This window comes from Tachyglossus aculeatus, chromosome X4, assembly GCF_015852505.1.
Source record: "Tachyglossus aculeatus isolate mTacAcu1 chromosome X4, mTacAcu1.pri, whole genome shotgun sequence".
Classification (NCBI taxonomy): Eukaryota; Metazoa; Chordata; class Mammalia; order Monotremata; family Tachyglossidae; genus Tachyglossus; species Tachyglossus aculeatus.
In genome coordinates, this window is record NC_052098.1 from 6,937,741 (window position 1) to 6,952,416 (window position 14,676).

Below are 14,676 nucleotides of genomic sequence, written 5' to 3' on the forward strand. Positions count from 1 at the left end.
AGAGAATAGGTATATCATTCCCATTTTACTGATGACAAAACTGAGGCTAAGTGACTTACCCAAGGTCACCCCCCCAGACAAGTATAGGAAGCGGAGGCTCGAATCCAGGTCCCTCAAATCCCAGGTCCGCGTTCTTTCCACTAGGCCATGCTGCTTTTTAACTGTCCTTGTTCCCACTGTGAAACAGCAGCACTGACCTGGTAGTGCCCTTGGCCGAACTGGATATGCCTGGCAATCTGCTTCCAGGGCACCCAGCAACCCCGAGGTGGCAAGCTCATGCATCAGGCAGTTCCTGGCCACTTGCGATTTGGGCATCAAGCAGCTTTGGTTTGACATTGCCTTGGCATCTATCTGATACTGGGAATGGCAGGAGGGCAGGGGAGTTCATTCATTCATTCATTCATTCAATCGTATTTATTGAGCGCTTACTGTGTGCAGAGCACTGTACTAAGCGCTTGGGAAGTACAAGTTGGCAACATATAGAGACGGTCCCTACCCAACAGTGGGCTCACAGTCTAGAAGGGGGAGACAGAGAACAAAACAAAACATATTAACTAAAATAATTAGAATAAATATGTACAAATAAAATAGAGTAATAAATGCGTACAAACATATATGCATATATACAGGTGCTGTAGGGAGGGGAAGGAGGTAAGGCGGGGAGAATGCGGAGGGGGAGAGGAAGGAGGGGGCTCAGTCTGGGAAGGCCTCCTGGAGGAGGTGAGCTCTCAGTAGGGCCTTGAAGGGAGGAAGAGAGCTAGCTTGGTGGATGTGCGGAGAGTGGGCATTCCAGGCCAGGGGGAGGATGTGGGCTGGGAGTCGACGGCGGGACAGGCGAGAACGAGGCACCGTGAGGAGATTAGCGGCAGAGGAGTGGAGGGTGCGGGCTGGGCTGTAGAAGGAGAGAAGGGAGGTGAGGTAGGAGGAGGCGAGGTGATGGAGAGCCTTGAAGCCGAGGTTGAGGAGTTTCTGCCTGATGCGTAGGTTGATTGGTAGCCACTGGAGATTTTTTAGGAGGGGAGTAACATGCCCAGAGCATTTCTGGACAAAGACAATCCGGGCAGCGGCGTGAAGTATGGATTGAAGTGGGGAGAGACAGGAGGATGGGAGATCAGAGAGGAGGTTGATACAGTAATCCAGACGGGATAGGATGAGAGCTTGAACGAGCAGGGTAGCGGTTTGGATGGAGAGGAAAGGGCGGATCTTGGCAATGTTGCGGAGCTGAGACCAGCAGGTTTGGTGACGGCTTGGATGTGAGGGGTGAACGAGAGAGCGGAGTCGAGGATGACACCAAGGTTGCAGGCTGGTGAGACGGGAAGGATGGTAGTGCTGTCAACAGTGATGGGCAAGTCAGGGAGAGGGCAGGGTTTGGGAGGGAAGACAAGGAGTTCAGTCTTGGACATGTTGAGTTTTAGGTGGCGGGCAGACATCCAGATGGAGATGTCCTGAAGGCAGGAGGAGATGCGAGCCTGGAGGGAGGGGGAGAGAGCAGAGGCAGAGATGTAGATTTGGGTGTCATCAGCGTAGAGATGATAGTTGAAGCCGTGGGAGCAAATGAGGTCACCAAGGGAGTGAGTGTAGATCGAGAACAGAAGGGGACCAAGAACTGAACCTTGAGGAACCCCCACAGTAAAGGGATGGGAGGGGGAGGAGGAGCCTGCAAAAGAGACTGAGAATAAACGACCGGAGAGATAAGAGGAGAACCAGGTGAGGACGGAGTCTGTGAAGCCAAGGTTGGATAGCGTGTTGAGGAGAAGGGGGTGGTCCACAGTGTCGAAGGCAGCTGAGAGGTTGAGGAGGATTAGGATAGAGTATGAGCCGTTGGATTTGGCAAGCAGGAGGTCATTGGTGACCTTTGAGAGGGCAGTTTCCTTGGAATGTATGGGACGGAAGCCAGATTGGAGGGGGTCGAGGAGAGAGTTGGCGTTGAGGAATTCAAGGCAGCGCATGTAGATGACTCGTTCAAGGAGTTTGGAAAGGAATGGTAGGAGGGAGATAGGGCGATAACTAGAAGGTGAGGTGGGGTCAAGAGTGGGTTTTTTTAGGATGGGAGAGACGTGGGCATGTTTGAAGGCAGAGGGGAAGGAACCAGTGGAGAGTGAGCAGTTAAAGATGGAAGTTGCCCTGGCAGGGCCGTGTTGGGCTTTGGGCTTAACTGACTTGGCTATGGAGGCTGAGATCCTCTGGAGCTCTGCAGACTTTCTCAAGCTTGTGCAGAGATATACTTGAAGAGTCTTCTGGGTGTCCTTCCTGCCAGGCCCCAGAGATCCTCACTCTGTATTGACAGTTAATAGCAATCAAAAAACATTTTTCTGGTTCCACTCCTTCACCGGTTCCTATAGTAGTAGTAGTAGTGGTAGTAGCATCAATCAATCAATCAATCGTATTTATTGAGCGCTTACTATGTGCAGAGCACTGTACTAAGCGCTTGGGAAGTACAAATTGGCAACACATAGAGACAGTCCCTACCCAGCAGTGGGCTCACAGTCTAAAAGCATGTATTGAGAGCCCACAGAATATCGAAGTGGCATGTTCCCTGTCCTCAAGGAACTTAAACTGTAATGAAGGAGACAAACATAAAATATTTACAAGTAGAGAGGTCAAAAATAAAGTAGACATGTATACATGAGTGCTGATGAGAGTATAAACCAGTCTCTAAGTGCTAGGGTTGATTACTCTGTCACCTAGGAATTTAGAATAAAACTTTGGCCTTCAAGAATTACATTAAAGGTGAAAGAAATACTTTGCAACACTGTTTGCTACATCCCAAGGTAATTACTTGGCCATGTGTTGCAATACCCAATTTATTTTTCCCTATTCTAATGCAGTTTTTTTCTGTCAGCCGTATATCATTACCATCTCATCATTGTCAGTATTTGAGTGCTTACTGTGTGCAGAGCACTGTGGCACTTGGGGGGATATAAAAAAGAAATATACATCAAAGAAAGATGATTACATTTGAAGAGCTTCATGACTAAGGGAGAATTCATGCTGGTATAACCAGTCAAGTAATCAATAACATTTATTCAGCACCTGCTGTGAGCAGAGTACTGTATTCCGTGCTTGGGAGAGTGTAACCATAGTAAGAGACATGGCCCCCGCCCCCAAGGAGCTTACAGTCTAATGAGGAAGATAGACACAAATTGTTTATAAATAGTGGGAGCAGAAGAAAGAATCACACTATGGGTGCTGAGAGCTTAAGCGCTGTAGGATAAATAGATAAATACATGCAAATTCATTTCATTGAAATAGACATAGTGCCAAGGATTATCATGGGATTTATGTGGCCTAGGATGGCGCTTGGTAGGGGAAGTCCTCCTGGAGGAGACGGATTTTCAGGAAGTCTTTGAAGAGGGGGAGCTGTGGTCTGGTGGATTCAATAATAATAATAATAGTAACAGTAATAACGGTCAAATCTGTTAAGTGCTTACTATCTGCCAAGCACTGTACTAAGTGCTGGGGTAGATGTGGGCAATCTCGACTATGGGAGGGAGAGTGAAGCAGAGGCATTTTCATTCCTAGCTTGGGCAGTGGCTAGCCAGTGGAGGGCAATCTGCTACAAGTCAAAACTCACCTGTTTTGGGCAGCAGAGGCATGGGAGAGAGTCGAGGGTGGAAACTCAGGTTTACTGCACGGAAGGAGGCAGTGGTAAACTGCTTCCGTATTTTTACCAAGAAAACTCTATGGATACACTATCAGAACGATTGCAGATGGAGGTGGGGTTTTCTGGGAGAGATTCATTCATTCATTCAGTTGTATTTATTGAGCACTTACTGTGTGCAGAGCACTGTACTAAGCGCTTGGGAAGTACAAGTCGTCAACATAAAGCGATGGTCCCTACCCAACAATGGGCTCACAGTCTAGAAGGGCTGTGGTGTCGCTATGGGTTGGACACGACTCAACAGCATAAGACAACAACAACAAGATATGGACTAGTTAGGTTGGACATAGTCCCTGTCCCTCATGGGGCTCACAGTCTAAGTAGGAGGGAGAACAGGGGAAATGGGGGAAACTGAGATGGGGAAACTGAGGCACAGATTTTCAAGGGAAGGGAGTTCCAGGAAGGAGGTAGGTCATGGGCAAGGGGTCAGGCAACCAATTGATCATATTTGTTGAGTACTTACTTTGTGCAGAGCACTGTACTAAGCATTTGGGAGAGTACAATACAGCAGAGTTGATAGGCATGTTCCCTGCCCGCAGTGAGCTCACATTCTAAGTGTAAGAAGTAGAGTCAGAGATGGGAGAGGTGAGAATGAGACACAGTGAGAAGGTCAGTTTGGGAGGAATGAAGAGTGCAGATAGGATGCAATAGGTGAAGAGAACTGACATTCCTTGTGGGCAGGGAATGTGCCTACCAACTCTCTAATAACGTACTCTCCCAAGCGCTCAGTACAGTGCTCTGCACACAGTAAACACTCAATAAATATGATTGATCGATTGTTATGTGAGAGGGAGAGAGCTGGTAGAATGCCTTGAAGCCAGTGGTCAGGAGTTTCTTCTTGATGCAGAGGCAAACGGGAAACCATTGTTGTTTTTTGAGGAGTGGAGGGTTGTGTGTGTTGAGTGGTGTTTTGGAGAGGATCCAGGAGGCAAAGTGTGGTATAAACTTGAGAGGAGTGAGGCTGGAGGGAGGCAATCTAGTGAGAAGGCTGATTACAGGAGCTTAGTTGGAATATGAAGAGCGCCTGAAGCAGGGTGGTGGCCAGTTGGAAGGAAATGGAGAGGAAGGGGTGTGTTTGAGTGTGAAAGTTGAAATCAGTCAGTCAGTCAATCAATCAATCGTATTTATTGAGCGCTTACTGTGTGCAGAGCACTGTACTAAGCGCTTGGGAAGTACAAGTTGGCAACACATAGAGACGGTCCCTACCCAACAGTGGTCTCACAGTCTAGAAGAGTGGGCTCACAGTCTAGAAGAGGCAGCAAAGAGTTGAGGATCATTACCATTGTGGGGGTTTGGGAAAAGGGAAGGTGATGGTGGTGGTGTGGACTGTGATGGGAAAGTTAGCTGGAGTGGATTTGGGAGGGAAGATGAGGTCAGTTTCAGACATGTTGATTTTATGGTACTTGGCAAGACATCCCCATGGAGATGTCCTGGAGGCAGGAGGCAATGGGAGATTGCAGAGAAGGTGAGAGGTCAGGGCTGGAGAGTTAGATTGGGGAGAAGCCCATAGAGGTAGAAGCTGAAGTTGTGCGAGTCAATAGGCTCCCTGAGCAAGTGAGTATATAGGGGGAATCACAACAGAGCCTTGTGGGATGTCAGCTGAAATCCAGAATTTCATCAAGTAATGAAATAATGGTGCTAAAGAACCTACGTTGTAAACTCAAATATTCGTTCATTCATTCAGTCGTATTTATTGAGTGCTTACTGTGTGCTGAGCACGGTACTGAGCGTTAGAGTACAGTGTATCAATAAACAGTCCCATTCCCTGCCCACAATGAGCTTACAGTCTAGGGGGGGAATAGCTGAGATTGAGATGAAGGCCAAATTCAGGGGTTTGGCAAAGACTCATTACCCTCCCCATGTCGTGTGTTTGAAAGATATCGGATAACTGGATGACAAAAGAACATGTCTTCACAAACAAGGTGCATTTCTTTTTATATAAACCAAATAGATGTATTTCATTTTACTAAGGGGTCTTGAAAATTATTTAAAGACTAATGTTCCCTTCAGTAAGTCAGACTTTTGTGCCTTGTACTCCCCTGTGCTTTGAAAGATTAGACACAACAGGATTCACAAAGCTTCCCCTCATGGGACACTCTGCTTTCTTTCAATTCAGGGATAAAGCATGGTGGAAGTCTCACATTAAACTTTTTCATGTGAGCCTGGAAAACAAAATTGGCTTTTTATGAATAGCGAACAGCTGCTTTTAATTCTGTGTTAAATAATTTTTCATACTAATCATGGTTAGATTGTTAAAATGTCCAGTTCCGACTCTGAATGAATTGCATAGTTCTACAGAAATTAGAAACGGACACAGGGCTCCCTCCTTGCACACTTTGAGAGAATACTAAAATTTGCCTGTAGAATAGAAAACACTTCTAAGCAGATACCAGGAAACTGGCTTTGTTGCTTGCTAAGTGCTTTCAATCCATCGATTTTCCTGTTGGGTGTGTTAAAAATGCTTGTTCCAGCTGATGTTTCACACACTCTAACTGAATTCATTAAAAAAGACCAAAAAACATATTTATGCCCAGCCATATGTGGTAGCCTGTTGACTTAGAGATATTCTTTCATTTTTTTTAGTGGTATTTGATAAACACCTATTATGTTCCAGACACTGTACTAAGTGCTGGGGTAGATACGAGCTAATCAGGTTGGCCACAGTTCCTGTCTTGCATGGGCTTATAGCCTTAATCCCCATTTTACAGATGAGGTAACTGAACCACATAGAAGTTAAGTGTCTTGCCCAAGGTCACACAGCAGACAAGTGGTGGAGCTGGGATTGGAACCCAGGTCCTTCTGACTCCCAGGCCCGCCACGCTGCTTCATCAGTGATCTGACAGTATGTTCTTTAAATTCACAGATGATGACATGAAGTTGAGACATAACTAACATGCTAAAATTCCAGGTAATTTGGAACTTTGGAAAAGTGGTTAGAAAACAGATGAATGCAACATTGCCTAAACCCTCTCACCCCCAAATTCTATCATCATTACCCACTGTGACCTCTGTCCCTTGGACACACTGTCAGTCAGTCATATTTATTGAGCACTTACTATGTGCAGAGCATTGTACTAAGCATTTGGGAGAGTACAATATAGCGTTAGACACATTCCCTGCCTCCACCGAGTTTACAATCTGGCTATCAGGCTATCTCTTCTTGGATTTCCTGGCAACCTTCCCATTCCTTGATGCTTAAGTCCAAGTCCTCAACCCTGTCCTCTGTTGCCCCACTGTGACTCTGTCCCGCCCTTACCGTCAACCAGCCCTGGATCACCCCCCCATAGTCCACTTCCTCTGCTTAGGTGCTTGTGCAACTGAAAGCTACTGGCAAAAATCCAGGCACAAAGCCAACCGTCGCCACTTCAAATTCATTTTGACTTGCTATAATTTAATCCTTTCTTTTGCCCAGCATTACTTCTAAAGAGAAATCTCCCTCATTGACTTCCACACTTCCAGTCCCACCAATTATTCCAGACCTTTAACTCCCCCCTGAACCCCACCCCCACCCCCTCCCTCCGTAATCCCTGTTGATATCACCAACTACTTTATTGGTAAAATGGAAATTAGTAGTCAGGACCTTCGCAAAGTTCCTCCATCATTTTCCCTCGGTTCTACTACCCCTTCCTCCTCCTCCTCCTCTTTCCCAGCTGTCTTTCAGAAGTTCTCCCACCTGCTCCCTAAATCTATCCCTTCTATCTCTGCCTCTGACCCCATCTCCAGCACCCCTTGAAAACACTTGCTTCTGTGTTCTTCTTCTCTCCCATACTGAGCTCTTCAATGTCTTGTTTTCAGAGAGCTTCTTACACTTTGCCTTTAAACTCAAATCTCTTCCATACTAAAAAAACAACAACAAAAAGACCCACCATCTCTGGATCCCCCAGTTTTGTCCCGTCATCTGCTCATCTCTCTCCTCCCTTTCCTGTCCAAACTCCTTGAATAAGTTGAAAAACCTGCTGCATTCACTTACTCTCTTTTTGATCCACCACAGTCACATTTTTGTCTCTTTTATTCCACTGAAACAGCATCTTGAGGGTCACCAAGGACCTCCTCATAGCCAAGTCCAACAGACTCTACTTTGTTCTAATCCTTCTTGACCTCTGAGCTCCCTTTGATCAATCAATCAATCAATGGTGTTTATTGAAAGTTTCCTAAGTGCAGAGCACTTGGGAGAATACAGCACATATAGGTGGTAGACATGTTCCCTGCCCTCAAGAAGCCTGCCATCTAATGGGTAATAATAATAATAATGGCATTTATTAAGTGCTTACTATATGCAAAGCTTTGTTCTAAGCGCTGGGGAGGTTACAAGGTGATCAGGTTGTCCCACGGGGGGCTCACAGTCTTAATCCCCATTTTACAGATGAGGTAACTGAGGCTCAGAGAAGTTAAGTGACTTGCCCAAGGTCACACAGCAGACATGTGGCAGAGTTGGGATGGGTGAGACAAACATTACAATAAATTACCGAGAGGAGAAGTAACAGTGTATTAGGATGTGGGTATGAGTTCTGTAGAGGATGGGTGAGTATTAAAGTGCTTAGGGAGTACAGACCCAAGTGCATAGGTGATGCAGAAAGGAGGGAGGATAGGGTGGGTAAATGAGGGGTTAGTCGGTACTGTTAACTACCCCCTCCTCTCTTCTCCTTGAAATGCTATCAGATCTTGATTTTTGCCAGCATAGTACTTGGCTGGTTCTCCTACACCTTGCACTGCTTCCTCTCTGTTTCACTCCTTCTCTTTTTCAATGGAGACTAGTAATCATAATCATAATAATGGTACTTGTTAACTGCTTACTATGTGCCAAGCACTGTTCTAAGTGCTGGGGTAGATACAAGTTAAATCAGGTGGGACACAGTCCCTGTCCCACATGGGCTCACACTCTTATCCCCATTTTACAGATGAGGTAACTGAGGCACAAAGAAGTGAAGTGACTTGCCCACGGTCACACAGCAGACATGTGGCAGCCCCAGGATTAGAATCCAGGTCCTTCTGACTCCCAGGCCCGTGCTCTATCCACTAAGCCATGCTGATCCTCTTCCACCTTTCATCCCATAACTATGACTGTCCTGCGAAGCTCTGTTTTGGGTCCCCTGCTCTTCTAGTGCTTCAAGAACTCTCTGAGAGTTTGTTCCCTTCCCTGGCTTCAGCTACCACCCCAATTCAGATGACTTGCAAATCAATCAATCAGTTGCATTTATTGAGCATTTACTGTGTGCAGAGCATTGTACTAAGCACTTGGGAGAGCACAATATAACAGAGTTGATTAGACATGTTCCCTGCTCATGAGATGCTTACAGTCTAGAGGAGGAGACAGGCATTAAAGTAAATTCTGGATATGGACATAAAAGCTGTTGGGCTGAGGGTTGGGTGAATAAAAGATACAGATCCAAGTGCAAGGGTGAATATCCCAAATCAGTCAATCTCAGTCATATTTATTGAGTGCTTACTGTGTAGAGGGCACTGTACTAGGTGCTTGAGAGAGTACAACACAACAGTGTTAACAGGCACATTCCCTGCACACAACAAGCTTACAGCCTAGAGGAGGAAATAGATAATAATAATAATAGAGATGGTGTTTGTTAAGCACTTACTATGTGCCAGGCACTGTACTAAGCACTGGGGTGGATACAAGCGAATCAGGTTGGACACAGTCCCTGTCCCACGTGAGGCTCACAGTCTCAATCCTCATTTTACAGATGAGGGAACTGAGGCCCAGAGAAGTGAAGTGACTTGCCCAAGGTCATTATAGCAGATGAGTGGTGAAGCCGGGATTAGAACCCTTGACCTTCTGACTCCCAGGCCTGAGCTCTGTCCACTATGCCATGCTGCTTCTCCTATTATCTACCTTTCTAGCCTCAACCTCTCTCCCATTATTCAATATTGCATTTCCTCCTGCCTCTGTGACATCTCCATTTGGATGGCCCAGTGAAACTTCACACTTAATATGTCTAAAACTGAACTTCTCATCATTCCTCACAAATCCTTCCCTACTCCTAATTTTCCCTCATTCTGCACCACCAGAAGCCTGCAACCTTAGTGTCATGCTTGACTCCTCACTCTCTTTCTGTTCGCAATCAATCAACTGCTAAGTCCTGTTGGTTCCTCCTCCAAAACATTTCCCAGCTTCACTCCTTCAATCAATCAGTATTATTTATTGAGTACCTATTGTGGACAGAGCACTCTACTAAGCACTTGGAGAGCATAATCTATCAATCAATGCCCTCAAAATCCTCTCTATCCAAATAACTGCCACCTTGGTTCAAGCTCTTTGTCCTAGAAGTTACACTGCTGCATCAGCCTCTTCTCTTATCTCCCTGCCTCTAGCCTCTTCCCCCACTTCAGTCCATATTTCAGGTTGCTGCCCACATCATCTTTTAGAGACATATATGATTCCACTACTCAAAAACCTCCAGTAGCTGCCCATCTCTCTCTCTGTCAAAACAACCCCCCAATCACAAAATTCCCTAGCACTGACTTTAAGGGTTTTTTTTTTTTCCAGTTTATAGATTTTATTCCTTCTAAACTCATCCAACTGTATTTGACTTTCAGTTGTCCTGCCTCCCACCTGATGGTCACGCTATTTCCCTGACATGGAATTCCCTTGCCGAATCTGCAGACCATAGTCCTCTCCACCTTCAAAGCCTTCCTAAACATGCCACCTCCTCCAGGGAGCCTCCCCTGATCACTTCCCAACTCTAAGGAATATCAATCTTACAGCTACCTTTACCACTTATGCATTCATATCCATTCTTATTATTTATGAATGCATGTGCAATTGTATATTCTGTTACTTTAATTCATTCTAATAATTCATCCTTGCATATTCTCTCTACTACCTATTACCTACTCTCTACTACCTACTTCCTTGTTCTTCCCCCATGTTACTACTATTTGTCCTTAATTCATATATGTTTGGCTCCCCCATAAGATTGCAAGCCCCTTGTCGGCAGAATACTTCTTCGGTATTTTCCCAAGCAATGTAGCTCTGTTGTTAGAAAAACTTGCAAGATCCTGGGGTCCATCAAAAGGAACATAGAAAGTTGGAACCACGAATAAATTCTAATGGTATACTCAGTGATGGAGGGAAACTTCCACAACTGCTCTTTTCAATTTGGTGTCCACAACCTAGGAGGGACTTTGAGTTCAGAAGATTAATAGTACTTGGAAAATAGGACCTTTGAGAAGAGACTGAAGGAACTGGAATTGTCTCCTAAGAGAACAGGACTCTGATGGAAGGCTTAATGGTAGTCAAGCACGTGACCAGTTGTTTTCCATTTCCCCTGAACAAAATTAAATGGGCTTAAACTGGAATGTGAAGAATACTAACAATCACTAGGGAAACCTTTTCTCTAGCAGAGGCTCAAAGTTAAGGAATTCTTTTTAGTTAGTCAGCCTCTCTGCCTTCTGACGGCTTTGATAAATTCCATTGTAACAGTTTTCATATAGCGGTATAAAACATCCTTTTCCGGAATTGCTCAGTCTCTGGTCACTCCTTGCCAGCTGTGCAAATGGTTTTTGAAAAGCATTAACTCTGCAAAACTTCACTGGCTCAAAAAATATGCACTGCTCTGGTCCACACTATTAACGCTATCCCTAACCTCTTTTAGCTAACCTCTTTCTACTGCTCCATACATTACAAGGTGAAAGGAATCCATGTATCTTCTTAGAGCAAATATAATCAGAATTCCTTCAGAAGCACAGATTCTCTTAAAATATAAAGTGAAGGGGAATAGAAAAAGACATTGAGTATATTCAATTTATTTTAGGCCTGGACATGTGGACCAGTACTTAATTTCATGGCTGTTTTATTCCATTGTTTGTTTTTTTTTTTTTGAAGGATTTAAGGGGCAATATGAGGCAATACTAGCCCTGATAATTTTGCAGTTTAGAATGACACCATCAAGACCTTTTTCCTCTGGAAAGGAATGGATGACACAAGGGAAATGCAGACCTTAAGCTGAGTAATAGGGTAACCATCTATTTCATGAGCTTTATTTCTAATCTGTATCTTGGCTACTACCAAATACTGTGAAACTTTAAAGCACTCTTCTTGGTAAGGATACTATAGGCTTATTTTAACAGATTTGGAAATCACACTTAGAAATAATAGTCACACTTCCCTTCTTAGCATTTTTTTAACATATCCTTCAAATATTTTAATGAATTTAAGACCTTGTAGGGTCAGAAGTGCCCATATTTAAAATGGAGGTGATACTATTCACATTACTCATTCACATGTTGTTGAGGCTGAATGAATGCTTTGGCAGCCTCTGAGAAGAGATAAAAGAAAAACAAAGTCGGAATAGATTAAAGGGTTAGTCAAATAATGTGGGGGAGGAGGAGGAGCTATGGCAGTAATGGTGGGAATGGTGACAGTCATGGCTGGGTGGGGATGAGGAAAGGGAGGAAGCCTCACGAGGGATCTGGCCCCTCCATTTTCCTCCCTCTCCTCTCTGTTTCACTCTTCTCCTGCCCCCAGCCCCCACCCCCCCTCCACATTTTGTGGGAGGCGGGAGGACGGATGTTGACTATTCCATTTCTAAACATCTTTGATGTATTGAAAGAGTAGAGTTGCAGAGAAATGAGGTTAGCAGCTAGCCATAGGTATACGTTTTTAAACTTTCAGCAAAGGATTGTGCTTGTTGACCTTTGGTCACTGAGAAATAGCCTCTGGGAATTTATGTGTAAATCCTACTACTTCTTTGACTTTTCGGATGGAGGTTGTTAATGAAATTCAGCTATCTGAAAACCAAAAGTGAACTGTGAGCCCACTCTTTTAGACTGTGAGCCCACTGTTGGGTAGGGACTGTCTCTATGTGTTGCTGATTTGTACTTCCCAAGCGCTTAGTACAGTGCTCTGCACATAGTAAGCGCTCAATAAATACGATTGATTGATTGATTGATTAAGGCAGATGCTGAAGTCCAAGAGTCCCCTCCCCCCATCATTTTTTTTCTGACTTTGGGGTAAGGGAATGACAAAAAGAACTCAGGTCATTCAGTTCTTACGTTAGGTTCTTATGTTACATTCCTTGCTATTCCTTATTCATTCTATAGCATCTGAATAGATGTTTTAACTTTTTGACATTGTTGACGACAAAAACGTTTATTGTTTAATTCATTCAATCTGAAGTAAATATTGAAAGTGAGAGAAATGCCCCACAAAAGTGGTGTTAGAATTTAAAAACATTGCCTCAATTTATGCAAGTTAAGCAGGATTTGCCACCTTATTTTTTTCCTTCCCACTCATCAAAACCCACTACATCTTTCTGGAGTATTTGAGTGCTTATAGCATGCACTGTGCTATCTTGAGGCGGGGAGATTGTACTAGATGGCATATTAGGTATCTCTCTAGGTCTGTGATGGTCTAGGATTTCAATCCCAAGGAGTTTGGCTCCTTATCTGGCTCTCCTAAATGCTGTCTGAATTCCAGTCCTGCCCTCCCTCCATTGGAAGGGGATTTTGGAATGCTGAGGAATCCCGAGTTCATTCATTCATTCATTCATTCATTCAATCGTATTTATTGAGTGTTTACTGTGTGCAGAGCACTGTACTAAGCGCTTGGCACTGTACTTAGCGCTTGATGTCACCAGTGTATGCAGCTTCCCTCATATACCTGGACTGCTTAGACAGGTTCAAGAGGGGGCTATCTCCAGTCCTGTAGAGTCACAGGAAATGTGTGACTTCTTGGAAGAGGAATAGGAAGGTGTCGGAAGTGGCGATCCTTGAAGAAAAAGGAAAAAGAAAGGCAAAAGATGTCAGTTTTCCAAATCAAGGTATCAGTATGGGTGGGCCAAAGAGATAGGGAAAAGAATTGGATAGATCTTGTAGCAAGTCTGTTAACCTCATTTTGCTTCTTTTGAGAAATTCATCTGATATTCCTGCTACAACAACTATTTTACTTACCTACTTAGAAGCTATTGTGTCTGTATGTGTCATCTGAAAGAAGGAAAAAAAAATCCTTACTAGAGACTTTTGGGTATTGTTTTTCCATTCTATCTCTGCAAACAACATTTCTCTTAAATGAAGTATTTCCAGAATCAAATTCTGGCTGAACCGCCTAGGAACTTCAGACAGCTTCCAGCAGCACTCTCAACACTCCTGGGGGAGGTTGGGGGGGGGGGGGGAGGTGAGAGGGGAGGAGATGGAGGGCACAAGAGTAAACATATTTGTTTTTTTGTCAGGTTAAGAATACTAATATCAGTGCATTTCATAAAACTGTAGATTATAACTCTTTAGAGTGACAGGTCTGCTGTTGACACTCTCTGCTGCCTTGGCTCTCAAAGGGATGGTGTTATGAAAGTGTTTTTGTGTCCACTCCCTTTTTAATGGTTTGGAATATCCCCTCTACAGTTTGACCATTAATTAACTATTGTACCATTTCACCTGAAATGGACCATTCCATCCCTAGAGGATGGCTGCCACTCCATGATCAGATTCTGACAGATCAAAGCCCTTGCCTAAGGAGTCGTTGAGGGCTACCGAGTCCTGCATCCCAGTTGAACTTTGTAGTTCTCAAGGACTGCTGTGCTGTATGGTTTGCCTGAGTTCTGATGAGCCATCATTATTGCTTTGTTTTTTTTTTACAGGAACAGGAGAAAGTGGCAAAAGCACATTCATCAAGCAAATGAGGATCATCCATGGATCAGGCTATTCCGATGAAGATAAAAGGGGCTTCACAAAATTGGTGTATCAGAACATATTTACAGCCATGCAGGCCATGATCAGAGCCATGGATACACTCAAAATCCCATACAAGTTTGAACACAATAAGGTAAGTTTTGCCTTTTGTATGCAGTGCTGCGAAAGGTCCATTTTCACAATAAAAGTAGACCCTGGAAGAGTGGGAAATGCATAACTACTCGATGGAATTTTAGCATAGAATTTCAGCCCCCATTCCTTTACTCCAACAGAAGATATTCAGTAGGCAGTCTGCTAGAGTAAGTGTTGCCCCATAATATTTTAAAAAAACATACTTGGAAGAAATTGTAACATTATTGATGAGGATTCTATACCAT

The 14,676-nt window shown here is 44.2% G+C and overlaps 1 protein-coding gene across 3 annotated transcripts in view; it reads left to right on the top strand.

Moving 5' to 3' along the window:
• The window catches only part of GNAQ (G protein subunit alpha q), a 342,540-nt gene that overhangs the window by 102,959 nt on the left and 224,905 nt on the right, over positions 1 to 14,676 (top strand). For all 3 annotated transcript variants that reach the window (XM_038769485.1, XM_038769486.1, XM_038769487.1), the window contains exon 3: positions 14,248 to 14,432. In XM_038769485.1, coding sequence (XP_038625413.1) covers positions 14,248 to 14,432 — 185 coding nt within the window. The remainder of the gene's footprint in view (positions 1 to 14,247; positions 14,433 to 14,676) is intronic.